Source organism: Zootoca vivipara, chromosome 4 (genome assembly GCF_965207765.1).
Source record: "Zootoca vivipara chromosome 4, rZooViv2.hap1.1, whole genome shotgun sequence".
Classification (NCBI taxonomy): Eukaryota; Metazoa; Chordata; class Lepidosauria; order Squamata; family Lacertidae; genus Zootoca; species Zootoca vivipara.
Window position 1 is genome coordinate 92,689,239 of NC_142587.1, and position 12,911 is coordinate 92,702,149.

Genomic DNA, 12,911 nt, shown 5'->3' on the forward strand with positions numbered 1-12,911 from the left:
CCTGCTTTGGATTTCCAAAATCAGGATTGCAGAGGAGGAGGTGTCTTCGGAAAATAATGTAATTGGTTACCACTTGTGACATCTCTTTGTGTGCTTATGTGGAAGCAAGTCCATTGAGATCATTGCGTCTTCCTTCCAGGTATAGCACTGCAGGCTTGATCATGGTTTTTTGGCTGGTGGGTGGTGACCCATAACAGGGTCCAGCAGCCCCCAACCCAAGGTGGGTCAGGCCACTAGCGCCAGGACCATTTTCATTCTCGCTTTCTTCAAATTGTTCCAAGGAGGAGGGTGGTAGCAGAAGGAAAGGGACGCAGAGGATGAGTTAAAAAGGTCTGGGAGTGGATTGGAAGAGATGGGAGAAAGACAAACATACAGCTTAAAATTTTAAATGGGTCCCTTTTTGAACGTTAGGGGTAAAGATGAGGTCTTTGCCTGAAAAGGTTGAAGATGGCTATTCCTGCATTCCTCCGTCTTTTACAGTGCAATCTTTGGTTTACTTTTCAGTAAGTCTTTCATCTCTCTCTCCTTTGAGAGCTAAAGACAGCCGCAGAGCCAGACTACATTTAGGATCCAAGTCAGGAGATATGGCGACTATAGAGAGAGAAGCTATCTAAATGTTTTAAGTTAATGGCTAGACCTTGTAATGGGTGGTTGCAGACATCTCATCTCTGATGTCCTTGGCTTTGAGAGAACACATCTAGGCAGCATCTGTATCTGCTTGGCTGCCTTCTTGCCTCTGGCAAGGCTCCTGAGCTCAGGTAGAACAGCATCTACATTTTGAGAAAGGGACTATATTGCTCTTTGAGGAGGTGAGGGGGGAGGACAGCTAGATGATGAACAAATAGTAAGAGAGAAGAGCCACAGAGTCCTTGCAGGTTTGGAATCTGCAAATGCTAGGATGGTTGGCTGTGCAAGCTGGCTGGGACTTGTATGTTGGGGGCGTTATGTTGGGAGGGAGGTGCCCAAACTCAAAGCCTGACAGTGAAGCTCACAAGGTGACTTTGGACTGTCCCAGTCTTACCTCCCAGGATTGCTGTGAGGATAAAATGGCAGGGGGTGGGGCAGATGGAAAGGACATAAACTCTTGGGTATAAATCATGCAAACTGGGCAACTTTGCATCATTTCTCTTATTTTTGCATAAATTATGCTTTAATTTTTAACTAGTTTACATGATTTATTCTGCATAACTTTGAACGCTCCTTCCCCTGCCTGTTGGAAAACGCCACCAGTTACTTTAGACATCTTTGAAGATGCAGCTTCTCCATGGGTTTCCCTGATAATTAAGCTGTGCCCTGTCTTTTTATATAACAATGCTTTATTGCATTTTTGTATTTTTTCCTACTGTCTCCATAGTTTGCACAGATGGTTTATATATATCTCCAAGGCTGTGGCTATGGGTGAAGCAAGACCCTCTTGGGGTGCTAATGCTGTGAACCTCTCCATTGTAAGCTCAGGTTGTATATATGTGTAAATAAACCATTTATCGTAAAGACACCGCAGTCTCTGCTGTCCCTTATTCTGAAGGAAATCCGAACCCTGGGTAAAAGCACCTGGAACCCCTGGAACTTTGCACCGCTTGAAGATTGGGGTGGCATGCAGTAATATAAATCTCAAAGGCCACAATAAAGATAAAGTGTATTCAGCTGAAAGCCGCATAGTGAAGAAACCAGAATTCCACAACTTTGGGGCTACCACAGAGAATGCCCTCTCTTGGGCGACATGCCCGCAAGCATCTGCCAATGTTAACATCTAAGAGGGTCCATAGGGAAGGAGATGCTTTTTTCAGATACTTGGGGGGTCTTAGTTGCTTAAGGCTTTAAACACTAATGTGAACATACTGAATTGGACTCGGGAACAAGCTGGGTTTCGCCGCTGCTGTTTCAAAACCGGGGTTATGCGAATTCTAAACAGAACCCCAGCCAGGAATCTGGCTGCTCCATTTTGGACCAGTTGAAGTTTCTCATTCTTAGGCTTCTCCCGATACAAACTCAGCCCGGCCATCCCTTCCAACAGACGACAGTCCTCTCTAAAGTTGGACATGTGGCCTCTCCTTGGCCCATGCCCAACTCTAACCACTGCACTGTGTTGGCTCTGTAAATAATCACTACCGTATGGGAGGAGATGTGGGTCAGTGGTGACCGTGTACTCCCCCCCCTCCTTTCCCGGACATGTGTAGTTGGCCTTTAGCCTTGTGTTGGAACCAGGCCTGAGCTGATGATGCTCAGAAGCCAAGTTTGAGGCTTGCAGTTTTCATTTTTCTGGCTGTTCAGACCGTGGAAGTGCCTCATGTCACAGTATTTTTTATTTTACTTTAAGAAATCAGTACACTCTTGGCTTCTCTTTCTGTGTGAAAAGGGCAAGATGGTTTTAGCCTTCACCTGGCTCTCTCTTCCCCTCTGTGCTGAGGCTTAAATTGTCCTTCTGGGATTTAAAAGATGTTTCCTCCTGTGGTTTTCTGCTGCTTCAGGAAATGGCTCCCCTGAGGCGTCTGTGGGTTGTCTCAAGCCACCCAGAGGAGGGGGTCTGGCAACACTTCTCTCCTTTCAAGAAGTGAGTAGCAACTTTGCAAGTGATGCTTGTGAAGATGCAGGTGAGAATCAGGAATCCTTGAGACTTGCAGCATCATTTTGCAGTCCAGATGTTATCTGTCATTCAGTCTTCGCATCAGCAAAACAATACTTTATTAGCATAACTTGGGGTGTTTCAGAGCATTCACAGTGCTTCATCCTAGAGGTGTGGAGAAGATTTGGAGGGGTCCCAAATAAAGAACGGAAGCAGACAATCTTTGGACGCAGATTCAGCGCTTGTCCAGGGCAAAGCACCGTCTCTCCACAGAGCTTTGAACTGAAACGGAGACCTCCAAAGCGCTTGGGACGCTTGGAAATTCAGGTGCTGAAGAAAACCACACGCAGAACCTGTCTGCAAAACCCGGAACATTTCTCCCCAAGCTTGCTTCACAGGCAACTCCCCATTTATGTGCATCCAATTGACGCACAACCCATGCGTGAGTGCATCACGTCGAACCCAGATGTGAATTTAAAAATGGTAGAAACAGCCCTAAAAGAGCCCAGAAAGGGGGGGGGTATCAAAAAATCATGTGTGTGTTGGGGAGAACCCTGTGTGCTGAGCTGAGCTCTTTGGAGTAAGTGTAGGGAGAGATGTAATAAATGTTAAAGCCTGGCTAGTGTGCAGCCATAAAAACAACAACAACACAATTCTGCAAGAGACATGCTCCCTCAACAAAAAGAGCCACATGCCCATAGTGCTGCCAGCTCCCTTCCCTCTCTCTCTCACACACATAGTGAGTTAGCATTGCGGGCTCTATTACATCTGAGAACTTTATTTTCTACACTTCCCCCTCTTCTCCCTTTTCTGCAGCCAGCCACCTCAGAGCGCATAATGGGGAACACTCTGATGCTGGCTTTTCTCCACAAGCAGCATGCATGCTCTGGCTGACCGACAGGCTGGCTGCTCCCTCTGACTCCTCCTCTTTGCGTTCCTGTTCCTGGGCAGATATTCTGCACGCCGGCATGTAGCCTGGTGAGGGGACTGAGCCCAGGTTCCTTCCTTCCCTGTACACGCCTGGGGTGCAAAGAGAGAGAGGGGAGGCATTCAGTTCCTTTGTCTAGACAACATCCTGGAGTAAGTCTGCCCAAACCGGGGAAATGTTTTGAGACGTGCTTTTTCTGACACCCTTGAGCCTTGGAGCTGCGGTGGTGGTTTGGAAGAGGCATGGAGCAGGACTGCTCTGTTGTGTCCCGTTAGCAGCTGTTCATAGCCAAGTGTCCGGCCTCCTGACAGCAGTAGCATTCCAGGTGAACGCTAGAAGAGATGGGGTTAGTCACTGCAGAGATCTCTGCAGCATAAGATCCCAGGGTGTGGTCTAAAGGGAGAGGAGCCGAACACCTTGCAGATGCTAAGAAGGTCCGGGTTGGGTCAGTGCCTGGATGGGGGACTGCATGGGAGAAACATGTATGTTGCCCTTGGGTTCTTTGCTGGGAGAAAACACGGGTTGCAAATGCAAGAAAACGTACGCAATCACAAATATAGAGTGATGCTTACACTTTTCTGCAAGCACAGAATTTGACAGAGAGAGAGAGAGAGCGGGCACAAGTTCCTGGTCCTTACGACTGAAAACAAACTACTAATGAAAATCGAATGCTGAATCTGAACCACAACAATCAACAGGTGGGATTCTAGTGCTCTGCATGGCCAAACAGGTAGCAATGGCAGAATAATGGATTTCTGGAACCACACATAATTTGGCTCTTATTGCAGAATTTTATGGCCTGGTGGTAGGGTTTATATTTATACAGCTTGAATTCATCTAGTCCCTGAACTTACTCAGACGTTGCTTTGTGGGGGAGAAGAAATCTAAACCTGGCGGAGCCTTGGTCTTTCTTGCACTCCCACCCCCCTTTTCTGAAGCAGTCCTTTGTCTGTTTTTATAGTATTCCCAAAAGCCAGTCTTTTCATCAGTATGCTTTGTAGCAATTGTGCACCTGGGTCAAAGGGTCTGTTGGTTTTCTGTTTGCCCTGGACCTTTGGCAATCTTCTCCAAGGGAGCTGATTGTTCTGGCCAGCTGTGAGCGTTTGTAACAACCCTGACACCACATTCCAGAGGCCAGAAATGCATCTGCAGCAGCCAGAAAGATTTCCAAGAAATATTTAGACTTTGCAGATGGGTGTTTCCATCTTACTCTCCCCTTCCCTTTCAGAATGTGTTTTGGCTTCTCTTTGCCTTCTGCTTCCAATAAAACCAGCTTAGTCCTCCCCACCCCCCCTAGTATTTTTCCTCTGGGTGTCCTTTCCCCCTGTGTCTGCACAGACAGGGACAAAGGATCAACCTTATCTGTGTGGCCCTGACACATGCGATTGCTGAAGAGAAGTCAGTCACGCACATTCAAGGGCAAGGGTGGGGAAAAGCGCAGAGAGGCTCACAGGGGCAGCTGATGTAAAGTGTTGCCTGCATGCAATTCCTGTTCACCTTTGGCTACCAGGCTAGTGCTTAAGTGCAAGGCAGATTCACAGAGGATAAGGCATGGATGGCTGTGCTCTGCCCGTGCGGTTGCTTCTGAATGCCAGTTGCTGGAAACCACAGGAGAGGAGAGGGTATCTGGTTGGCCACCATGAGAACAGGATGCTGAAGTGGGTGGGCCATTGGCCTGATCCAGCAGGCTCCTTTTACCTTCTTAAGGCTTCAGCAAGCTACAATGATCTCTAATGTGATGCCTTGCAAATCCAGCTTTAGGCTTCAAAGGGTTGGGATTTTGCTGTACCCCAAGGACTTCTCCACCCTTGCTAATTTAATCTTGTTTACTGCAGTTGATTAACTCACGCATAGCGCTGCTGCTAGCAGTATGCTTCTATAAGCTTTTCCTCGCATGTGATTGAATCTTCTTCACCTATAGTTGATGGACTCACGAATGTTACCTGTGTTTATTTTTTGAAATCCCAGACCACGCTAAATTAGATACAGTACTGGTAATTTCCCAAGTGCGCAAGACCCTATTGTTTTTATTTGTTAAAGCGGACTGGAAGTGGAGTCAGGAAAGAGCAGTGAGGTCTTTTTGGTTTGTGGATAGCCCCAAATTATGTTGGCTTCTGGTTGAGGCCGTTATGAGTGCAATACCAATAAAATCAAGCAAGTAGACATAATAAAACAGAACATTCAAGATAATGGGCAGAGTGGATAGGATAGGATAGGATAGGATAGGATAGGATAGGATAGAATAGAATAGAATAGAATAGAATAATAATTTATTGGCCCAGTACTAATACACAGTACTTGGAATTTTGTTTCGGCTACAATTGCAATATAAAAGTACTTTATACAAAGTGTGCAGAGCACTATTTCAAGATCACCAGCGGAGTGATTTCAGAACAGGTTGAGGTGGTTGTTGGTGCCTCTGGCGCCGACTGAATGGCACTAGTTGATAGTTGATAATGCTTGACTTTCGAACCTGCTATAAAACTGATTCAGGTCGTTTGCCAATTTTTTGACTCTCTGGAGCAGAAGAAGATGTTCTCTTATATGAAGTGAACAGAGAGATTTCTTTTACAATATTAGAGCCCAGGGTCATTCAGTGCCGCTGAACATTGGCGGGAGTTCGGGATAGACAAACGAGGAGGTGATCTTCACGCAGCCCATATGGAATTTGCTACCACAAGGTATGCATGAACATCTCTGGGCTGCTTTGAACAGGGATTTAAGACATATTTGTGGAGGATAAGGTTAGCTCCAAGGAGCTCTAGGTGGTGTATGTGGTTCTCACAACAACCCTGCAAGGTAGTTTAGGCTGAGAGACAGTGGATGCCCCAAGGTCACCCAGGGAGCTTCATGGTTGAGTAGGGATTCGAACCCTGATCTCCCAGGTCATAGCCAAACACTCTAACTATGATACCGTGCTGACTCTGTGCAGTATACTACTTCCAGAATCGGAGGCACCATGCCTCTGAGTACCAGATGCTGGAGAAGAATTGTGAGAGGGGGCTCTTGCGCCACTTCCTTGCACCACCTTCCTGGAAGCATCTGGTTGGAGGCTGCGGTGGGAAGCAGACTAGATAGACCTTCAGTCTGAGCCACCAGGGCTCTTCTTACCGCTTTAAACACTGAATTAACTTCCTGTGTTTAGCAGAGGGAAACCGAAGGCCTTCTTCCAAAACCACCCCGTGGCTTCGGTGCAATTATGGACAAAAAGTTGAACGGCATCCAGGAGCTGCCGTCTGAGGTTTTATACCTCGAGCTGCCCAAGGGTCACTGAGCACTGAGGGTGACGCAAGGCTGCATCTGTAATGAAGGATAGAAACAGCAACAGGCGAGAAGCGAGTTGGCTGAAGCCAAAGTCCAGTTGCAGTCATGTTCGTATGACGAGGTTGAGATGACAAAGTTGGCTCCAAACCACGTGCTTTCCACATCCACCCCAGGGTTCGAAATTAGCAGGGCGCCAGGTGCATTTCACACCCAAAGATTCTCCATTTGCGAGCACCTCAAAAAGTCTGGGTGCCATTTTTTGCGCCAGGCTGACACTCAAGGATTACTGAAACGTATGTGCTTTAAAGCCTCAAAGTGTAGGTTAAGGAGTTTAACAATAGAGAGAAGAGTGTTTTGAAAACTGAAGCATGGTACCAATATTTTTTTGTTGTAAACACATTAAACAAGTACAGTATTAACAATTTCTGTAAAAAATGTGATATTAACAATGTGTCACTTATGTGAATTGCGTATTAGTATGTGAATAAATGTGCGATCACTTGTTACTGTTTTGATTTTTAAAAATTGTGTTATTATCTTCCTTAGCGGGTTCTTCAGACTGCTATTCTGAATAATGCTTTTTGTAGGCTAGGGGGAACTGGGGAGAAGTTTATGAAACTAAAGGGTTGGTGGCCCAAAGGAGTTTGGGAACTGTTGCTCTGAATGCTGTATGTTGTTGTTGTTTAGTCGTGTCCGAATCTTCGTGACCCCATGGACCATAGCACGCCAGGCACTTCTGTCTTGCACTGCCTCCCGCAGTTTGGTCAAACTCATGTTCGTAGCTTCGAGAACACTGTCCAACCATCTTGTCCTCTGTCGTCCCCTTCTCCTAGTGCCCTCCATCTTTCCCAACATCAGGGTCTTTTCCAAGGATTTTTCTCTTCTCATGAGATGGCCAAAGTATTGGAGCCTCAGCTTCACGATCTGTCCTTCCAGTGAGCACTCAGGGCTGATTTCCTTCAGAATGGATAGGTTTGATCTTCTTGCAGTCCATGGGACTCTCAAGAGTCTCCTCCAGCACCATAATTCAAAAGCATCAATTCTTTGGCGATCAGCCTTCTTTATGGTCCAGCTCTCACTTCCATACATCACTACTGGGAAAACCATAGCTTTAACTATATGGACCTTTGTAGGCAAGGTGATGTCTCTGCTTTTTAAGATGCTGTCTAGGTTTGTAATTCCTTTTCTCCCAAGAAGCAGGCGTCTTTTAATTTCGTGACTGCTGTCACCATCTGCAGTGATCAAGGAGCCCAAGAAAGTAAAATCTCTCACTGCCTCCATTTCTTCCCCTTCTATGTGCCAGGAGGTGATGGGACCAGTGGCCATGATCTTGGTTTTTTTGATGTTGAGCTTCAGACCATATTTTGCGTTCTCCTCTTTCACCCTCATTAAAAGGTTCTTTAATTCCTCCTCGCTTTCTGCCATCAAGGTTGTGTCATCTGCATATCTGAGGTTGTTGATATTTCTTCCGGCAATCTTAATTCCAGTTTGGGATTCATCTAGTCCAGCCTTTCGCATGATGAATTCTGCATATAAGTTAAATAAGCAGGGAGACAATATACAACCTTGTCGTACTCCTTTCCCAATTTTGAACCAATCAGTTGTTCCATATCCAGTTCTAACTGTAGCTTCTTGTCCCACATAGAGATTTCTCAGGAGACAGATGAGGTGATCAGGCACTCCCATTTCTTTAAGAACCTGCCATAGTTTGCTGTGGTCGACACAGTCAAAGGCTTTTGCATAGTCAATGAAGCAGAAGTAGACGTTTTTCTGGAACTCTCTAGCTTTCTCCATAATCCAGCGCATGTTTGCTATTTGGTCTCTGGTTCCTCTGCCCCTTCGAAATCCAGCTTGCACTTCTGGGATTTCTCGGTCCACATACTGCCTAAGCCTGCCTTGTAGAATTTTAAGCATAACCTTGCTAGCGTGTGAAATGAGTGCAATTGTGCGGTAGTTGGAGCATTCTTTGGCACTGCCCTTCTTTGGAATTGGGATGTAGACTGATCAGTCAGTCTGAATGCTGCATAAGGGAACTATATTATTATTTATTAAATTTGCGTACTATCCTTCATCCACAGATCTCAGGGCAATTCAAAATATAAAATTAGAACAACAACAAACCAACAATCCCTGTTCCCACAACACATTTAAAAGGGCATTGAATGTCATTTAGTCAAGGCCTGGTTGAAGAGGAATGTTTTCACCTGGAGCCTAAAGGTGTATAATGAAGGCCGCAGACAAACCTCCCTGGGGAGCCACCACAGAAAAGGCCCCGTCCTCGTGTTGCCACCCTCTGGCCCTCATGTGGAGGAAACACACAAATAAGGGTCTCCGAAGATGATAACAGAGTCTGCGTCTGTTTATATGGGGAGAGGCAATCCTTGAGGTATTGCAGTCCTGAGCCCTTTAAGGCTTTATAGGTCAAAACCAGCACTTTGAATTGGGCCCGGAAGCTAACTGGCAGCCAGTGCAGTCGGGCCAAGATTGGTGTGATATGCTCAAACCCTTTTGGTTGCCAAATTCAGGTGCAGTCCTACGTACAAGACGTTGCAGTAATCTAACCTAGAGGAGGGACAACAGTAGTTCCTGGGTTCATGTGCTGCCATGACTTCTGTGTGCTGGCGAGAAACTGCCAATACTGCAGTGACCTTTGCCTTGAATACCTGGAGGATCAAAGTCCGTCAATCATGAAATAAGTCACTGGGTCTTCTAACGTCTCTCCTTTATGTATTTTGCTTCTGATTCTGTATCGCCGGTGGATTCCAGGGAGCTTAACTGGAAACCTGGTGCTCCTTTAACCAGCGGGAGTTAAAGCCCTTTGGAGAAGACCGACTGCAACGCAAGCCCTTTGGGGATTTCTTTTTTTTTTTTAATTCTTTGTTTTCCTTTCCCTTGCAGCTGTGTAAATGAGTATGGAAGATTATGACTTTCTCTTCAAAATAGTTTTAATTGGGAACGCTGGCGTGGGGAAGACCTGCTTAGTGCGGCGGTTTACTCAGGTAAGGTGGCATTTCAGTGATGTTGATGCTTCGGGCATTCGAGAAGGACAGGGCAGATGTGTACGCAGCACATTCATATATGTGTTAGTGCGCAGGTGGAAGGAGCTAGGACCCAGGGGAGCCTCGGCCATCTTCTCCTGGTACGAGGCAGGACTGTACCATTATATAGTAAGGGAGGGCACCAGCCGAAGCAGGAGTGGCTTGCCTGTGACCTTCCAGGTGTTCCCATATTCTTGTATCAGGGTGGCCAGTATGGCGATCTCCATATGTTTTTGGACTCCAACTCCCATCATCCCTGGCCTCTGGTCAGGGATGATGGGAGTTGGAGTCCAACAGCATTTGAAGGGCCGCAGGCTCTCCATCTTTGAACGGCAGGCTCTGCTGCTGCTAGGTTTTGGGGCAGGGTGAACCTCGTGGGTGAAGACAGGCCAGGGAAATCCTGTTGGACCATGCACATCATTTGAGGATTGCAGCATCAAACAGGAACTTGGAGGTTTTTAAACAGAGGATCCACTGGAGATTCTTTAGCTGTGGTTCCTGCATCACTGGGGGGTTGGACTGGATGACCCAGGTGCAGGGGAGCGTGCTGTTGTACTGCAGACTTCCCATAGGCACCTGGTCAGCCCCTGGATACAGACCTAGATGGGCTCTTGTTATATTTCTATGAGTAGGTGATGCCCACTTTGGTGGAAAATGGGCTTCCCCCTTCCCTTTCTGTGCAACAACAACAACTTATTATATATACCCCACCCATCTGGCTGGGTTTCCCCAGCCACTCTGGACGGCTTCCAACAAAATATTAAAATACAATAGTGTGTCAAACATTAAAAGCTTCCCTAAACAGACATTGAAAGGGTCAACGGCGACGTTGCATTTGCCTGGTAGAAAGGAAGTTGTTGCCGAGTGATTGCGTAACGCACGGAATGTTTCTTGGCAGTTCTGCATCTTAAGCAGTCAGCACTTCTTCCCCGTGGAGACCTTTCAAAGAATGTGCCTGGAAATATTCTCTTTTCTATGGGCAGCCTGCCATGGGGGCTGGAGCAAAGTTGACCCCCACCCCCGGGGAAGTGGGGGGGGGTGGAATCAAAACACCAGCTTATCCACTCCACAGCCCATCCCTGTAGGTGTTCTGAGGGATGGATGTGTCCAACAAAACAAGAGGAACAAGTTGTGGCGTAGAGCTAACAAAAGAGGCAGCTGGTGCTTGCTCGCTCGCTTGCTTGCTCTGTTCCAACAGCGGCGACTTAAAATTCTGCTGGGAGCACTGCAGACTGACCGAACCCGCTGTGATCCGGTGGTTTCTGGGAGACATCTCCAGGTGATTTGTGTTCCTTTGCAAGGAACATAAATCTCGCTTGCTGTGCACAGGGGAGGACGGGGACAAAACCACCCAAACATCTCTTCTGTATAAAAAGTTGGGGGGGGGTGAGAGAGAACCTGCACATATTTAACTTAATGAGAAAAACTTGGGCTTTTTCAGCTACCTCTGATAGCCTCCAGACAATTTTTTTTTTTTTACTCCGGTGGGCTGGTCCTCCATGTCAAATGGGATTTGCACAACTTGGGCCTCCATCTTCTGAAAAACCGGCTGCAGAACAGTAGCTTGTGGTGGGGGTTCGTGAAGTGGTTTCTCCGAGCTGGTCGAGGGAGAACAGTGTATGAGAAATCCAAATTAAAGTGTGCAGCTCAGGAGAGTATCGTCCAAGCGCTTTACGAAGGGAGGACAATGTCCCCGAGGGACTCTGGAGACCATCTGTGCACAGAGCTGCAGATGTCAACTCCTTGGCCACATTCCCCAGCTACTGAATGTTGCCTCCTTGCCTGCAAAAAACTAGAATTGGACCTGTTGGTGGTGCCTGGAATTTGCTCATTGATTGCCATTATGCTGCAGGCCTGTTGCCTTGAGCAAAATCCTACTGATGCAGGAAATCTGAAAATTTCCCTCCAGCCTTCTGTAAAGAAGAGAGTCAGAAGAGGCATGTAATGACACAGAGCCTCAAGTCAGAACATTGATCGGTGTTCACAAGATTCTTCCACGTGGACAGTGGCAGTGTGAAATGTCCAACATTCCTTATGCTGAAAATGTTTTATGAACAATGTTTGTTTTCCCTTCTCAAGGGTCTTTTTCCACCAGGGCAAGGAGCCACAATCGGCGTTGACTTTATGATTAAGACAGTGGAGATAAATGGTGAAAAAATAAAGGTAAGGGTTTGTTTGATTTTTTTTCCTGACTCCACCTTGAGTTGATTTGTGTGTTAGATGACATAAGGAAAACACTTTTCTCTGTTAAACTATATGACCACTCAGGGAAATACCTGGGATCGGAACTCTCATATTGGCGCCATGTTGTGTGATGTATGAAAACTCTGCATCCTATGAGTTGCCCCTTCATATGTGACTTCATCGTGGCAGCAGTGGGGATCCCCATAGAAGTATCTCATTTCCCCGGTCTTTCACTCTGCCTCTGCCCCCCTACCCCCCCATATGAACCAAAGATCAGGTTTCCCAATCAATTGGGAGAAAGCAACTAAGAAAGAGATTGTAGAGGAAAGTGGCTGGGAGGCTAGGGGTTAAGCACCTCACTCTCCCACCTGTGGCTTCTCTCTTCTGAAAACCCCTCCTGGCGCTTGCTTTGCATGTTGGAGGTGAACATTGGCGACCCAGAGTCTAACAAATGGCCTCTACTACTGGGCTTAGCTGGCAACCGATAAGTATGTTGTTGTTGTTTAGTCGTTTAGTCGTGTCCGACTCTTCGTGACCCCATGGACCATAGCACGCCAGGCACTCCTGTCTTGCACTGCCTCCCGCAGTTTGGTCAAACTCATGTTCGTAGCTTCGAGAACACTGTCCAACCATCTTGTCCTCTGACTTCCCCTTCTCCTAGTGCCCTCAATCTTTCCCAACATCAGGGTCTTTTCCAAGGATTCTTCTCTTCTCATGAGGTGGCCAAAGTATTGGAGCCTCAGCTTCACGATCTGTCCTTCCAGGGAGCACTCAGGGCTGATTTCCTTAAGAATGGATAGGTTTGATCTTCTTGCAGTCCATGGGACTCTCAAGAGTCTCCTCCAGCACCAGAATTCAAAAGCATCAATTCTTCGGCGATCAGCCTTCTTTATGGTCCAGCTCTCACTTCACTTCACCTATAAGTATACTGGCT

At 46.8% G+C, this 12,911-nt stretch overlaps 1 protein-coding gene across 3 annotated transcripts in view; it reads left to right on the plus strand.

Annotated features, from left to right (window-relative positions):
* The window catches only part of RAB30 (RAB30, member RAS oncogene family), a 39,007-nt gene that overhangs the window by 20,614 nt on the left and 5,482 nt on the right, over window positions 1-12,911 (plus strand). For all 3 annotated transcript variants that reach the window (XM_035115332.3, XM_060273908.2, XM_088668425.1), the window contains 2 exons: window positions 9,654-9,754; window positions 11,873-11,956. In XM_035115332.3, the coding sequence (XP_034971223.1) occupies window positions 9,662-9,754; window positions 11,873-11,956 (177 nt within the window). In that variant the 5' untranslated portion in view covers window positions 9,654-9,661. The remainder of the gene's footprint in view (window positions 1-9,653; window positions 9,755-11,872; window positions 11,957-12,911) is intronic.